Below are 16,125 nucleotides of genomic sequence, written 5' to 3'. Positions count from 1 at the left end.
CGGATGATGCAACTCCCGCCTAGCCAGGAGGACTTACCTTCCGCACCCCCGGACGTGACGCGTTTAGCGGCGGCCGCCGGAGTGGCCCCACGTGGTGGCGGGAGCGCAGCGCGGGGCAGGGGCCGCATTCGAGCGGCCGCTCCGGCTCGGCATGAACCCCTTCGCCTGGTACCCGCCGCCTCCGCCGGGGCTCCCTCCGCCAGGGATGCCCCCACCCTTCTTCTGCCCGCCGCCCTCCTGGGAGCCGAGCTTCTGGGCTGCCCCCGGGCCCTTCCCGCCGCCCGGGCGATACCCGCCTCCCGACAGCTTCCCGCCTAGCACCTACACAGCCGCCGACACCTACTCGCAGGCCGCCGACAGCTACTCAGAGCCCGCCGAGAACTACCCGCCCGCTGGGAGCTACTCGCAACCTGCCCAGAGCGCCCCGCCCGCCGAGAACTACTCGCAGCCCAAGAGCTATCCTCCTGCTAGGAGCTATTCGCAGCCTGCCGAGAGCTGCCCTCCCACCGACAGCTACTCCCAACCTGCCAAGAGCTACTCGCAGGCTGGGAATTACCCAAAGCCCGAAGGGTACTCGCAGCCTGAGGGCTACTGCCAGCCCAGCGAGAGCTACCTGTCTGCTCAGAACTACCCACAGCCTGAGCGGTACCCTCCTGCCGAGAGCTACTCACAGCCCAAGAGCTACCTGCCCCCTAATAACTACACATCCCCCGCTGCCTGGCACCCACCGGCCTTTGGAGTGCGACCGCAGGGCCCGCATGCAGGTGAGGGACATGGGAGAAGTCGTCCCGTGGGCCTATGGACTCCTTCCCATCCCACACAGGCAGGAGCCCTGGGGCTCTCCTGAAGCCTTGGGGGGTGGAGGACCCTCGCTCCAAGCATGCTAGTCATGCAACCCTCTCTCGTCTCTTCCCTCTCTCTTCTATCGTCCCTAGACCCTTCAATGGGCCCACCGAGGTAGTAGGAGGAAGGAGGGACGTTTTACTAGCTGTATGTATAAATGGCTCTTTTTTTTTTCCCTATTCCAAAGGTGGAAATGGTAATTTCTCCCAGAAATGGCAAAGCAAGCAAGTCCCTGCATTTGGTAAACATCCAGAAGAAAATAATAAGCCAAAGGTATGGGTTGGGGTCCCCAGCACAAGACAGAAGTGGACCTGTTGGAGTGGATCCAGGGGAGCGCCACAAAAATGAGCAGAGGGCTGGAGCACCTCTCCTGTGAGGACAAGTGGAGAGTTGGGATTGTTCAGCCTGGAGAAGGGAAGGGTCCAGGCAGATGTTATAGCAACCTTTCAGTATTTCAAGGGGATTTACAAGAAAGATGGGAACAGACTTTGTAGTAGGGTCTGTGGTGATAGAACACAGAGTAATGGTTTTAAACTGAAACAGAGTAGTTTTAGATTTGATGTAAGGAAGACTTTTTTTACCATGAAGGGGATGGGAGGCTAGCACAGATTGTGCAGAGAAGTTGTGGATGCCCTATCCCTGCAAGTAGGGACCCCTGGTGGCCTAGTGGTTAGCATGCAGGACTCTCACCGCTGCGACCCAGGTTCGATTCCCCAGTCCCCCGGGCAGATGGAGCTCGTTAGCCCTGTGAGGCCATCCATCTATGAGAAGGTCACTCTAAACAAACCTACGTCCTGAGGACCTCACTGCCATTGTCCAAGCTTGCTTGGCCCCGGCAGATGAACCTTAGGATTAAAGGGTGGGCTCAGTTCAGCGCAGGCTGTGTCTCACCTAAAAAATCCATTGCGCAGGCTGGAAAGGTAAAAGACCTTTCCCCAAATCTTCGTTCGCGAAGACTGGTCATTATTATTATTATCCCTGCAAGTGTTCAAGGCCAAGTTGGATGGGGCTTTGAGCAGCCTGATCTGGTGGAAGATTGCCCCTGCCTATGTCAGGGGGGTCGGAACCAGACGATCTTTGAAGATCCTTTCCAACCCAAACCATTTTGTCATTCAGTGACAGTGACAGTGTTGGGAGTCTTGCCCCGTGGTGCTATAGAGATCCCATACTCTTGTCTAATATGCCAGCCCTTACATATGACAGTCTGTAAATATTGAGCCTCTTGAAAGATACATTTCAAGCAAATTCTAACACAGGTTTATGTTAGAAACACCCTTACTGTGGTGATACCTGAGTGCCTAAATTACATTAATGCTCTGTGATATTGTAAAGACCAGACAACCATATGACACTGATGTGTGTAGTGGGAGATAGAAAAATCCGTGCTACCCTCTGAACTAGTACATGTCATGTGGGGACAGTCAAGTCTGTCTTGATAGGGAAGAGACTCAGAGCTGTAGCCTGGTTTGCCTCACAGCCCTCAGTAAGTCTGTGCTAGCCTGGTGCATTTGCAGAAGTACTTGATTGAAAGGTGGTAGTGGAAGAGACGAGTGCAGCACACTTTGTTTAGGAGATAAGTGATTTGAACTTAACTTTCACGTTATGTTAGCTTATCTTTGAAACTTTTGAGATGTCTAACTGATGGCTTTATTAACAAAAATATTCATGATAGTGCTTCGCAACTAATTAAAAATAGAAGTATCTTGTAACTGCAATCTTGAGATTATTTCTTTTTTTTTTTCCCCCAGCCCAAAAAGAAAAAAGAGCCAGTTTTCTCTCATTATTGTGATACCTGTGACCGTGGCTATCAAAACCAGGAGAAGTATGATGAACATATTTCACAGCATAAACAGGTTGAAGAGTTTGGCTTCTTTCATTCACATTTTGATTTTAAACTTTCTGCCTGATAAGTAGTTAGCTGTAGTCACTCTATGAATGGAGGACTTAGCAAATAGATTCCAGAGCTGTGTGAAGTAGTAGTGGAGGACTTTTTTCTGAATGCTGTGTGTTAGGGAGGTTTTGCTTGTATTTTTGATTTTATTACTGAAGTATTTTTAAATGTTTTCTTCTGAAGTATTGCTAAGTGATAGGAATTAATTCGTTGATATCATCATAGCATGTACAATTTTTTGCGTGGAAAACATCGCAAAGATTTAACATTTAACTTTATCGCAAAGAAGTATCAAAATTTGAAATTGGAGTGTCTTGCAAATTTTTCCCTTAGGTAAACTTCACATTATCTCCAGTTATCAGATATGTTGGCTACACTGGTTATTCTAAAATCAGATTACATTTAAAAGCATGTTATCCCTTGTTACTGTTTTTAGAGTTGCCCTTGTCTGGAACCTGAGTAGCTTAAACATTCTGTATAACAAACTGTGCAGGTATCTGTCACTGAGTTTGTTTAAAGTGTGCTCAAATGCTTGTTCGTAGTCTGTGTAATTTGGTGTGTTTTAAGTTCACCCTCTTATCTTGCAGTGCACAGAAGAAGGTTGCAATTTCAGTGCACATGAGAAGATAGTTCAGATACACTGGAAAAACGTAGGTATCCCTCTGGGCCCAAAACATGAGTCTATGCCATCTTTACCACAGCTCCTTTTCTCATTCTTCAGTGGTTTCTTTTTGTTCATCTGGAAAGAAAATATATCACCTCTGAGTAGAATGTGTTTTAAGGCAAGTGGATGAAAATATGTTGAAAACTACGGGTTTTTTTTTTAATGGATTAATTTTGTCATCACTGTGTGCAGTCTCACCACTTTTGGAGGTGAAAACAGTGTGATACTGCTATAGCTGACATAATGATGCTTTTTTTTTCCTTTTTCCTGTTTTTTTCCTTCCCCTTTTAAACACCATTGAATACTTTTTCCTTAGGCACACGCACCAGGTGCTAAAAGAATAAAATTAGATAGTCCAGAAGAGATTGCTAGATGGAGAGAAGAAAGAAAAAGGTAAGACTTGTGGCCTATGAATTTGTTTTAGTGGATTTCCCCCATGTGATCATTAGATGACAGATGAAGGGCAATAGCAGCATGTACTTGCTGCTGCTGCTGTTCCACTGACCCTGCAAAACTCCTGCAGTAGTAATCTGTGTCAGAATGCCTTAGGCAGGAGAGTGTGAGGTGCAGAGACTATAATAATTTGTAATATTATAATAGAAGGCCAAATATCAGCTGAGAAGAAGTAGCTTTCCCGGATGTTTGATCTGGTACCTCAGGTTAGGTGAATGTCTTATTCCTCTTAGCCTGATCACTGATCACATTTTAAGTCAAAATGTGTGTTTATGTGGTGTTTTTCTAATAGTTAAACAGTCTGCTGTACAGACTGTAATTGTAATATATCCTGCTGTGTGCAGATTTCCACAGCTTAAGTTGTCCCAGTAGACTGCAACAGGGAGTTTTCCTAATTTTTGAGGACTTTCTGCATTGCTTGACGCTTTTCTACTGAAAGAGAACAGCATCAATGAATGATATTGTCTCAGGTAGTGTAACTTACTTTGTATATAGGGTGCAAGGTAAAGTTGTTCTGTATGCAGTATTTCTCATAATTTCTCATTCTCAGATGTAAAAACCTATAACTTTTTTCTGTTGAGCAGGACCGGAGTGTTTAAAAATTCATACTGTACTTCCATAGACCTTATCTCACAGATTTTTTTTTCCCTCAGAACTGAACAAATTAAAATCTGCCCTTTTCCATCGGGTGAAAGATACTGTAGGCTTTCCTCACTTCTGTTCATGATTTAGAATATAGTCTTGCAAGTGATCAGTGCATGGGTTTTGTTTCTCTGAGCAAGAGTCCTCTATGCAGAGTAGGTTGTGATACAAATTTAATTTCTAGATTAGTGGTGATGAGCTAGGGCAGCGTACTGGTAATCTTTTTTTAGTGAAAATAAATCTAGTTGTCTGATGCAGTCTTACTGATGAATCCAGCTTGTGTTCATGTCAAAAAACAATGCTAACACATTCGTTCGCGAAGCCTAGCCACGATATGATGATACATTCTTGCTATGTACTTGACTTCCATTAATACATTTTTACATAGTGCTTTTGTTAAAAAAGAGAAATGAGTGGAATGTATGGTAGAATATTTTGTTTTATTCTCTCACCACTTTTTTCATAATTTCTACCAAATGGCATCTTTTTTAGCAAATGAAGATAATCCATAGGTTCATATTGTTTTTTAAATATGCTTTTGTTGATATATAAACAAATTATTTTCTCTCATGTTTAAAATGCCATAGTTAACCAGACAAAAATTGGTTGTGATCTGTGCAAACACAAGCACAGATGTTAGATTAGGCAAGTTTAGTGTTAGGTTAGTTTTCATTCCAGGGTTTCCTTTTATTCAAAAGATACTTGAGAGCTTGGTTTTTATTTGCTTTCAGTTTGTATATTACTGTCGTGTTTTTCAGGGGCCTAAATCTAATTTTCTAATAGTAGCTCCAAGGAAAAAGGTCAATACTCATGTACAGTCTTTGAGTGAATCTTTGCTACTCGTCTTCAACTTTTGATACACTTTTCTGGTTTGTGAGGTGTTCCTGTCTAGTGGTTGTTTCTAAGGTTTAAATGTGATGTTTAAGGTGTATATGTCAGTATGTGCTCTACTGTTTACTAGAACATTAGGGAAGTGGGAATTGAGTGTACGATCATGATTAAGTTACTGTTTGTGTAGAGAATGGGTGCTATGAGTCACAGCAGCCTTTATCTACAGTTAATTATAAGGGTGATGCTCTGCTTGAGATGATTTTGCTGAGTTTCTAAAGAATCTCATGGTAGATACTGTTGCTTTTTTATAGATTAATATAATTTGGCTGTTATACAACATTGCTGAAAGCCTTTGCTTGCAGCACCGCAGTAAAATCAAAGGAAATAAAGTACTGTGGTCACAACCACCAGCCAAAAAAGCAAAATGGGATTAGGACTGTCTAAGCCAAACCACTAGATGGAGTAGTGCTGTGCCTTATTTTGGTACTTCAAGCCTTCTGTGGCCATCTTATTTAGCCGTGACGGATGCGTATAGTGTGACTACCTGGGTGGCTTTTGTTACTCTTTGTACAGCAAGGACGCTGTATGAGCATCCTTCTTTTTTTAATTAAAAAAAAAGGGGGATGGGGGCAGGCAGAGAGAGAAAGCCATCTGGAACTTTAGTGAAGCTTTAATTGGGTAGCCAGCAAAGCATCAGTTTAGTACTGAAGATCTGTTGTTGATGCGCAGTAAACTTTGCATTGTACACAAAAAAAGGACACCAGAGGGAGTCTGAGCTATTGAGCAGTCTTGGCTTATGGTGACAGGAAAAAATCTTTTTCTTTTTAGAAGCCCCAGTCAGAGCTAAGAATGAATCTTTTTAGGTCATTAGTAGTTTGTTTCTAATCAGGTTGCAGTGATTTAACATGTATGTTTCCATGTTGCGTCCTGTCTTGCTTGTTATTTCGGTCGTTGTAAATAATTACTTACAGAGTTGAGATTTTTCTTCTTAATTAGCTGCTGTGTTGCTCAGTTGTGTATCCTGCTTAAAATCTTCTAGATAGAGCCTGTGTTTAAAGTGCAGCCTTACTCGCGTAGCGGAAGGAGAAGAGATGGTAAGGAGTATCTCTGGATGAAGTATGCTGGGCTGGAATGCTGTTTCCCTGTTGAACCTGCTGAGCCAAGCAATCTAATTAAGCAAACAGCAACAGAGATAATGTTCCATGGGATCTTAGGGTTTCCCTGTGTTTTGCAGACAGATGGTTATGAAGTCTGACATCAACTTTTCTTGTTTTGATTTGTCCTGTCCTTTACAAATGTTGAGAAATGTGCTGTTTGCAGCATATTTTTTCTTAAATGTGAGCTTAACAGTAATTATCTGCAGTGCATTTCCTTAATGTGTCAGAATGGGATATTGCTGTCTTCCCTTCTTCCCAAGTGAGATCTGGGTCTGCTAGCCCATCTGTTTCTCACCAACTCTTCTTGAGCAAAGGTTATTAGTGAGAATGTGGCAAGGCTGCTCTTGTGTTAAAGCAAATCATTGTGTGCTGTTGCTTAGGTTTTAATACAACACTGGAAGATTTTCGTCATCTTGTGTGTTGCTTGTAAATTCTCCCCCTCCTCCCCCGCTTTCTTTAATCTGTTGGAGTTGGTTTGTTCAGATAGGGATTGTCTGCTGTATTTCCTTACAATATCTCATAGGCTGAGCATGTGCTTAATGAATGAAGTCCAGTACTATTAACCACATCACTTCTAATTAATTTGTGGTTCTCTAGTTGAATGATAATTCTAGAGTAGCTTGGAATCCTTCCTGGTGTTACATTCGTAGTAGTTAAATATGTAATATGAAAAATAATTTCTTAGCACCTGGTAAATTAGAGAAGGCAAAGCAAAGTAGAAGGAATGTGTCGGTAGATCAAGGTAAGCATAGATACAATAAAGTTTACTCTGATCTGCAGGGATGGATTAGCAATCTGTCTCAGCTAACATGGTAAAATCTGATGTGGGACAGTTAAATCAAGATTTTTTCAACCTTCTGTTGGGTCTCTTTGTTCCCTTTGGGCTATCCATGTCCCCTTTGCTATCCGTGTCCCCCTTTGGTTGTGCGTATGCAATTAAGACCAGCTCAGATTATTGAGGCATTTTGATCACAGTGCTGTTCCTATTAAGTTAAACTTGTGTAACTCTTGACTCGGAAATTCATTGTGTTAACTGTCATAGAAACAGGTCTCTTTTCTGTTAGACACTGGCAAAGCTCTGTTTTTTCACTACTTGCTAAGAGCTAGTTTACTCTGATGTTTATGTGAGCAAGATAGAGTACGCTGGTCTATAAAAAGAATGTATGGCTTTGGCTAGTGCACTCACTTATTGAAATAAAAAATCTATTCACTAAAACACGTTAGTGATTATGTTCAATGTCACCATTCCCTGTCTCTGGAAACTTAGGGTAACCTTTACCTGCATGTCTCACTTTGTTGGTATATATCTAATATACTCAGCTTGAAAGCCAGTTTTCTGGTGTTATCTTGACAATTTATGCTGAAAAACTTCCAATTTGGATTATAGAAGTGTCTATGGTTGGAAACCGCAGCTGCCCTGAAATAGGGCTGACCTCTCAGGCAGTTCTAGTTTCATGAAATCTGCTGTGCCAGACCATCACATCCTGGTTTAACTCTCTTTTACAGTAAGTTGCTTAGGTTTGTAAAGCCTTTGTGGGGACTGGTGAAGCTGTTTGTATTCAAGCTCTGACAAGCTGTTTGCAGGACATAAGCGCTGGGCTAGTTTTTCTACTTCAGTCGTGTTTTTAGGTAGCATTTTAAGAACCTCATTTCATTAGGAAAGGAGGAGGGCATGCCATCTTCGAAGGGTTCAAACCCTAGTCAGCTCATTGTGTTTAAACACATGGCCTTTTATGTGGAGAGATTCAGTCAATATAGGTTCTTCCTTCTGCATTGTCACACCTATGTTCAGAAGCAGTCTTCCTAAATTTAGCCTTCCAGAATAAGAATTCTCTATATAAAAAGATTAAATTCCTCTCTTTTTGATTTTTGATCTCGCTTGAGTACTTTGTGGCTGTCCTTTAGATAGTGAAGTTTACAAAGTCTGCCATAAACCTCTACCTCAAGACCGTAATGTTTCCATTGTAGGCATCTGCCTCCACATAGGGTCTGGTTGAATTTCCCTGCCTCCATGAGTAGATCTAGCCAATGCTAGGAGGTGCACAGACCTTTTTGTATGGGAGCTGCAGTACCTGATGAGTTCTGGAATTCCATTGGGGCTGGTACGTTGGAGCGCGCGGGTAACTTTGGTCTAGGCCTCTTTGGACTATTTGATCTTTGCAAGGTCAACTGGAGTTGACTTGGCCCACTAGGTCCCACTATGACCCACTGGTGGGCTTAACCCAGCCTTGTAACACAGAGCACCTGGGGAGGAGTAAACCCAGTCTACCACAGACCTAGGCTGATGACCTGTGAATTCGAACATCTAGAGCTTACTGCCCACCAAGTCCTTAGATGGAAGAATAAAGTCGCTCATTGTGAGTGAAATGAAACATTGCACGTGTGCTCTCAGAATAGGTACATTTTCTGCACCTGAGTGAGTAAAAAGAGTTGGAGAAAATAAACAGAGCCACCACAGGTGCCTTCAGATGTGCTCCTGTGGGTGTTCTTGGACTTGTGGCTTGAGCTCTCGCCAGCTGTTAGTTACTGCCTGTGTCAACTAGAAGGGTGGTTTGGGAGAAATCTGTCGATCTTGGCAATGAATCGCACTGAAAGCCTTCATGCAGTCCATAACGGTGGCTTGGCGGAGGGAGTGGTAACTCATAGGAATGAAAGTGGGAGGCATTCATGTCTCAAATCATGTTGCAAGAGCATGTCTGAATATGTCCTTAATCAGCATAAGTACTGGAGCACTTTGAAGACTCCTTTGTTCTAGGATTTAGGGTCTTCCCTTATATTTGAAAAAAACCCAATTTTTATGACAAGCTTGGGGATTTTTTGAGCATAACTACTTATTTCATAACTCGCTCTTCTCCTGTGAGCCTTTATATGTGTGAAGGAAGGCACCTTATCCCAAAACTGTGGAGAGGTGCCAAGAACAGGGGTCTTTGTCGGTGCGAAGCTCTTGAGATTAAAGAGTTCACTGCGTATTTGTTGTGTGCTGTGAGTGTTATAACAGGGATGAACAAATGTAACTAACAGGGAAGAGCAGAGATAAAAGCATCACATCCCTGCGCTCACTTGAGCTGTATGGTGGATTTTTGGGAGAAATCCAATGAAAATAGATGTTGACAGCTCGTGTTCAAATCCTCTTCAAGGAGACAAGTTCTGTAGTGTGTTTAGGTTTGTCTCATAGAAAATGCTTCTCTTTTTCCCTTGGTATGTGGTTGAAGCTGTCTTGAATCAATGTGACACTTAACATTCATGCTGTAAAATGGGGAAAATGCGTGTGATATGATTAAATATTTAAAGAAAGATATGTGTCTTTTTTGATAGCTATATACAGTGAGAAGCTGTTCTGAGTTTCTCTTTACTCCATTTTAATAGACATCAAATATTCATACTTTGTGTTTCCATTCAGAAGCTAGGGGACTAGGTGCATGTGTTTCTCATTTACCACCTTTATCTCAAAGCACTGGGATTTAGCTAACGAATGTTTGCAGAGCAACTACTGTAGCCATTTTTGGGCTTTGGTGGTAAAAAGCCTGCTCTGTGGTCTTTGCATGTTAAAACCAGTGTGGCATTTTTCTGTAGGAAAGGATTTTAAGGGAGGTGGAGAACGGAAGAGAGGGATGTTTTGGGAGATGGTTATAACAGTAGATTTCTTTTGATCTGCATGACTTAGCAATTTTTCTTGAAGCTGGAATTAAAGAGGCAGTAATTTTGGTGAACTAGAGGTCAGTGTGCAAGCACGATGCTGAATATTGCTTGAGAGGAAACTTGTGTTCTTTCCCCAAACTGTCACATTAAAGGAAACTTGTGCACCCAGAAGCTGTTCCTATAACCTTTTTTTTTTTTTAATATTACAAGAACGTGGCAGTTAGTTTGCTAAAAGCACATTGTACCTTTTAGTGTCATTCAAATAATCCAGTTGAAGCTCTATAAAAATAAAATTGGAGGACCAAATGATGCTGTTATGTACTGGAACAAGCAGAGGGTCCATGACTGTAACCAAACTGTTTGTCTGTAGCTTGTTTGATGGGTTGGTAAATCTAAGCATGATAATTTGGTAGATTTTTTTTTTCTTTTTTAATCTGGATGTGTAAACATAAATGCACTTGGGTTTCTTTTCCCCACCGGTACCTTTTTAAGAGAGGAACAGTCTGTTAAAGTTCCATGAAAGGTTTTAAAAAATCTGTAATGTTTATAGAGGAAGCTGGTTTGGTAAAGGGGGAATTGAGAAAGTACAGTGAATCCTTTAAAAGCCAGTGAAATTTTTTTTTTCTTCTAGGAATTTTCCTACATTGGCCAATATTGAAAAGAAGAAGGCGATGCAGGCGCAGAAGGAGGAAAGGGGAGAAGTGCTGACTACGCAACAGTTTGGGTAAGTGTTTTGAACCAAGCTTGTTGCTTTCCTCCTTCACAAGTGCACTCTCTTACTGTGGTCTCCCAGAACTTACTGCTTCCACTGTATACACAATCTAGCTGCCCTTTAACAGAGGGCAAGTCACGTGACAAACTGCAGATGTAATATTCTTTTGTTTACTTCACGGTGCTTCAAAGTCCACTTCAGTTAAGTGAAACAATAACTGTATTAAAAATCTGATAGTCTTGCTTAATTCTATACTCAGGCTTAGTTGAGAAAACCACATTCTAGTGGCCATTCATTAGATCAGCATAACCTTGGTCTCTGAAATAGTAGTAATGGGGACAAAATTCATGCAACATAATAAATCCACGTGGTCTAATCCTTTAATGCCTGAAAATGGCCAGGAGAGATTTTATGGGCAGATTTGGGTTCTTAATCTCTCAGATAATAAATCAATAATCAAGTGAAGAGGGGAGAAAGATTTAACTTTATTTTCTTAAAGTTTTCATTATTAATTAAGAAGTGCTGCTTCTTTCTTCTACCCTCCATCATCTTTATCTGTCTGCTACCATTGTTCTCGTCTTGGATTTTTATCCATTCTCTCTCTTATAAATTACTTTCCAGTATGGTTTTGTTCTTTTCTCTTCCCTCAGTATCATTGTTAGGTGGAACCAACTAACTTCATTAGCTCTCCTTTAGGACCTGTGGGAAGATTTTTTTTTAAAAAAGTGTTATAATGAGCCACATTCCTAAAATATCACTTGTTTAAACTGGAATGACTGTGCTGGAAGGCGGGACCAGACTCAATCCTAAGGGGCTCTTGCTAAGTGCCATTTGCTGCTGCATGGAAGTGAAGCTGGGGCTTGCCTAGGTTTTTCTTTTTTTATGGGTGATGGTGCCAAACAAAACAAAGTTTGCATCGTGGTAAAGTGGTTGAACTAGTGCAGAATAAGAAGCTAGTGTAATTTGTTAAATGTTGACAGTGTAAATTACCTTGGTGCAGCATGGGCTTCAGAAGATCCAATACTTACCTGCCCCCTCCAACTGGTTGCCTTTCATAACTTCGGAAGGAAAGACTTACAGAAGACTGAAGTAAAACTTCTTTCAAAGGATATAAAGTTGCAGAAGTGCTTTGGACCCAGGAAACCAAACCTAGGCCTTGAGACTAAAGCTGCAAACATATGTAATATTACGTTTGGAGATTCTTATGAGCAAAGATGAGTTTTCCTTGTCATAGTAACAAACTGTTTGATGTCTGCAGGTTTACTTGCTAACTCCTGTGGCTCTGAGTCAGATGCATTATGTAGTCTTAAATGTCTGTCAGCAATTCCATGCTATTACATTTGCTAGTAGCTTTATACTGGGAAAATTGTTTGGAAAAAAAAAAAGCCCTCAAAATTATAGGTTGTTTGCTTTCGCTTAGTGACCTTTTACTCTGGTTGATTTTAGAAATCTCCTCTTTTTTTCCCCTCCCTTCCCTGAGCTACTACCAGTATAGACTTGATGAACTGTCCAAAAGTTGTCATTTCTGCTTTGTATATCAACAGTAAAGATTCTGGAATTGGTGCTTATCTGGCAAATTTACTGATGCACAAGGCAATAAACAGAATACAGCTTGTTCTGTGCAAGCTGTACCATTAAAGCAAATAGCTAAGTAAGATTTAGAAAGGATTAGATGCTTAACACTTCTATGGCGCTTTCCATTTGTGGTTCTCTGAAGTGCTTTACAACTGCTAATTCTCAGTGTCCTTGTGCGTAAGATTCGAGATGCAGAAGGACCACTTTAAAAGTCTATCTGGTGTCTTACAACAGCAGAGTAATAGCGCATGGCTCTCTGTCCCCTCTGAATGGGAAGCGAAGAGCAGTATATCTTTCATGAGCAAATGGTAGCAGACAGATGCCAGGCTGATGTTTGTGACTTTGGGGTGTCTTTCTAGGTGTTTGAGGCCCCAGGGAACTTTAAACAACTAGAAATGTTGTTTTCAATCCTTGGTCAAGGACAACACCTATATTTGCTCAATATCTTTTAGGTTATACAACAACATGCTGAATTTAGAGCCTGGTTGTACAAATTCAGAAATGCAATTTTTTCTCTAGATGGAGTTGAATTACAGGAGCTAATATTAGCTGTCTTTTGTGGATGAGAAACTGATGCACAGGAAGGCAGTGGCTTGCTACTTGTGCCACAGGAGCACTGTACTGTGGTGGGTGGCACTATCAGGGCTGAGCAATCAGTGTTAGATGCTGTCGTGAAATGAGTGGAGAGTGAAAATAAATAGGTTTTGGTGTGATATAAAGTCATATTAACTGCTATGACAGGCTGTGTTCTCTTCTCAAAAAGGACTTAATTGATTTGGAAAAGCACAGAGGTGAGCAATGCTGGTAACGGGAACATTTCTGTACAAGCAAAGTAGTGGATGGCTTGGAAGGGCTGTATGATGGAGGCCTAGAAAAATTGCATAGGTGGAAGATGTGAATAAATTGTGGTTATACACTGTTTCTTGTAACTCAGTAAGGATGGGGGTACCAAGTGACTGGTTTAGATGTCAGAATGAAGACAAACCAAAAGAAGTCCTTTGTCAATACAGCATCCCACAGCATTAGGTGCATGGTTGACTAGGGATGATAGGACCTCTGCCATGCCATAGGTCAGGCTAAGGCAAGTAGTACTGATCAGAATGAACCATGGGGCTCATTCAGGAAAGTAGATCTTGTGTTTTTTGCTGTTGTAATGTAGTGATGTTAGTTCCAATCTTGTTTTGCTGAATTAAGTTTCTATTGCTTGAAAATAACTGTTGTCAGGAAATTTAGATTGTCTTTTCTGTCTTCGTCACACTTATTCTTGTATCTACAGACTTTGACCAGAGTTTGTTAAGCTTTCCATGTATCTTCCTATAAACATGTTATAGGATAACCTGGAAGATTATGAAACCATGGAAGATAAGTGAACCAGCATGCTGTGCTTTTCCTTTATTTTAGGACTTGTTCTTTTGTTTCAGGTTTTTAAAAAGTTCATTACCTTGATAGACATTTCTTTTATTCCTTTTCCTTGGAATGGAAAAGATGAATGGCATATTAGTTGCAGGCAAGAGTAGGTAATCACTGCAGCTGATGGTGTCAGATGGCTGAATGGATTTGGTGCAGTAAGATGCTTCTCTGAACTGTAACCAGAAAAAGGAGACTTCAGCAGTGGAAGTATGCTTAGAGTAGATGCTTTCTTTTTCGTTTCATGTTCCTGCTGTTTTGAATTACTTAAATGCTTAAGTCAGGGGAATACTTGTTGACTTTGTTATCTGAAATGAAAACACCACGTCCTCACACTGCAGATGATCAAGGAACTTGCTTAGCCCATGTACCCTTAGCCTTGTTAAAAACTAAAAGTCATGAACTTCAAACTGTTCATTCAGGTTCCAGCATTGTCACATTACCCAACCAATGAGATGAGCTGTGACTGCCTGTCTGGTCTGTCACCATATGTTAGCAGAGCTGGTGTAAGTCCTGTCATCATTGTGTGTTGCTGAACATTAAATGTGGGCCTGAGCCATTTGGTTACATCAATTGATTTTATTCTCGTAATTTATCATTTGTATTGAGGTTTGTGTTTCTATTCTCCAGCAAAATGAAGGGGATGTGGAAACCTCCAGAAAATGGAGAGGCTCATGGGCATCAAGGAAGACACAGGAGAAGACAATGGCGCCCGTTCTGGAAGAAATTTAGGAAAAATGGTGGGGATTATCATGTACATAGAACTCAAAATGAAGCCAATGGATCAGAAAACAGCACATATGAAAAGGAACATGAAAAACAAGAGACTTTGGCAGGTCAAGCATATGAGAAGGACATGGACCCTCTCGGTCTTCTGGCAAATGGTGAAGTTGGTAAGATGAAGGAACTTGGAGAACTTTTATTTTAAATAGTTGTATTAAGTTTAAATGCTAAAACTTTTACTTGCTAGTCGCCGTTTTGAAAGTCTGACGGAAATTTTGTGTGCAGCATTACACATTCTGTTGTAAATACCGTATAATAGTGTAAAAGACATACATGTTAGTTTAGCAACTTAAGTTAGTGTAAAATAAGAAAATATTTAGGAAGTTAGAAGAAGAATAAAGCTTCAGCAGTCAAATTATTTTTTAAAGACTGTTAAATATTCCTTTGTGGTTTTGAAAATAACAGTATTTAGAATGTGAAAACAAATAGATTTCCTTGTATGAGTTAAATTAATTACTTAAAATGTCAGTATTTTTCTTATAATTCTGTTCTGTACTGTATTACTACTCTTGATATTCTCCATATGTGTGTTCTCTGAAGTATTGCTGCTTAGTTTTGGGGTTTTTTTTTTGGTGAGCATGTCTTGTTTCCACATGCTGGCAGCAATATAAGTTCTTCAGATGTAATTATTTATAATATAGTCAGCAGTGGTGCAGTACTTTTAGAATATGACATGTAAGCTGACTTATAGCCTAGCTGTTTTTAGCAACAAGGGTAGAATACATCCCCTGGAAAGATGTTTGATGCTGAGTTTTTCCTCTTGAAAACATAATCTTCAATTAATGGGAAAAAGAACTCAGCATCCCCATGCAAATTGTTTATTGCACTAATCTCTGCATGTTGGGAAACTTAAGTATGCTTAAATATATCTGTATTTCCCCGCAGCATCTGTGTTTTACTTAATGATAAAAGGTCTAATTATACCAAAGTACAGCTAGTAACTTCTGTTACTATAGGCAGAAAAGGAATGTAGTACTTGCTTATTACACATTATTAAAGCTGGTTGCAGCTTTTTAGACTACTGAGAAATGTAGCCAGAACAGATAATAAAAACTGCGATATAACGGAGTAGAATTTTTAAAAAAATAATACAACTGAAATCCATGATTTTACTGTAAAGGTACATTTTTCTGGAGTATTTAAACCTTTTATTTTTTAAGTTATGAATTTACTTAAGTTCTGTTTAGTCGCTAGTATCTTCAAAGCTAAGGAATTGAATAGAAGATGAGAAAATACAATTTTCCTCTTGATTTATAAGCAGAAACAAGGTAAGGTGATGAACCTGTCAGGTGTAAAACTTGGAGGAATGTACTGACCAGAAACAGGCAGTTGTACTCAGTAGTGCATAATGCTTCCTCCAGATACGTTACTCTCAAAGAGAAAATGTAGTCCAGTAAATGTGTTTTCTTTTATAAAAAGCAAAATAAGAGTAAATATTTAAAATTTAATAAAAATAAAAAGAAAAGGCACCCAAAAAGCAAAATAAGAGTAAATATTTAAAATTTAACAGAAATGAAAAGAAAAGGCA

At 40.5% G+C, this 16,125-nt stretch overlaps 1 protein-coding gene across 1 annotated transcript in view; it reads left to right on the top strand.

Moving 5' to 3' along the window:
- The first annotated feature begins 108 nt into the window (after positions 1-108).
- Positions 109-16,125, top strand: part of NUFIP1 (nuclear FMR1 interacting protein 1) — a 24,141-nt gene continuing 8,124 nt past the window's right edge. Inside the window, exons 1-7 of the mRNA XM_027674330.1 lie at positions 109-764; positions 1,031-1,116; positions 2,592-2,696; positions 3,322-3,384; positions 3,715-3,791; positions 10,752-10,844; positions 14,445-14,707. Of these exons, the coding sequence (XP_027530131.1) occupies positions 152-764; positions 1,031-1,116; positions 2,592-2,696; positions 3,322-3,384; positions 3,715-3,791; positions 10,752-10,844; positions 14,445-14,707 (1,300 nt within the window). The 5' untranslated portion in view covers positions 109-151. The remainder of the gene's footprint in view (positions 765-1,030; positions 1,117-2,591; positions 2,697-3,321; positions 3,385-3,714; positions 3,792-10,751; positions 10,845-14,444; positions 14,708-16,125) is intronic.

Source organism: Neopelma chrysocephalum, unplaced genomic scaffold (assembly GCF_003984885.1).
Source record: "Neopelma chrysocephalum unplaced genomic scaffold, ASM398488v2 Primary Assembly neopelma1_25, whole genome shotgun sequence".
NCBI classification, from domain to species: domain Eukaryota; kingdom Metazoa; phylum Chordata; class Aves; order Passeriformes; family Pipridae; genus Neopelma; species Neopelma chrysocephalum.
Note: the sequence above shows the minus strand (reverse complement) of the source record. Positions and strands in the feature narration are given on the sequence as shown.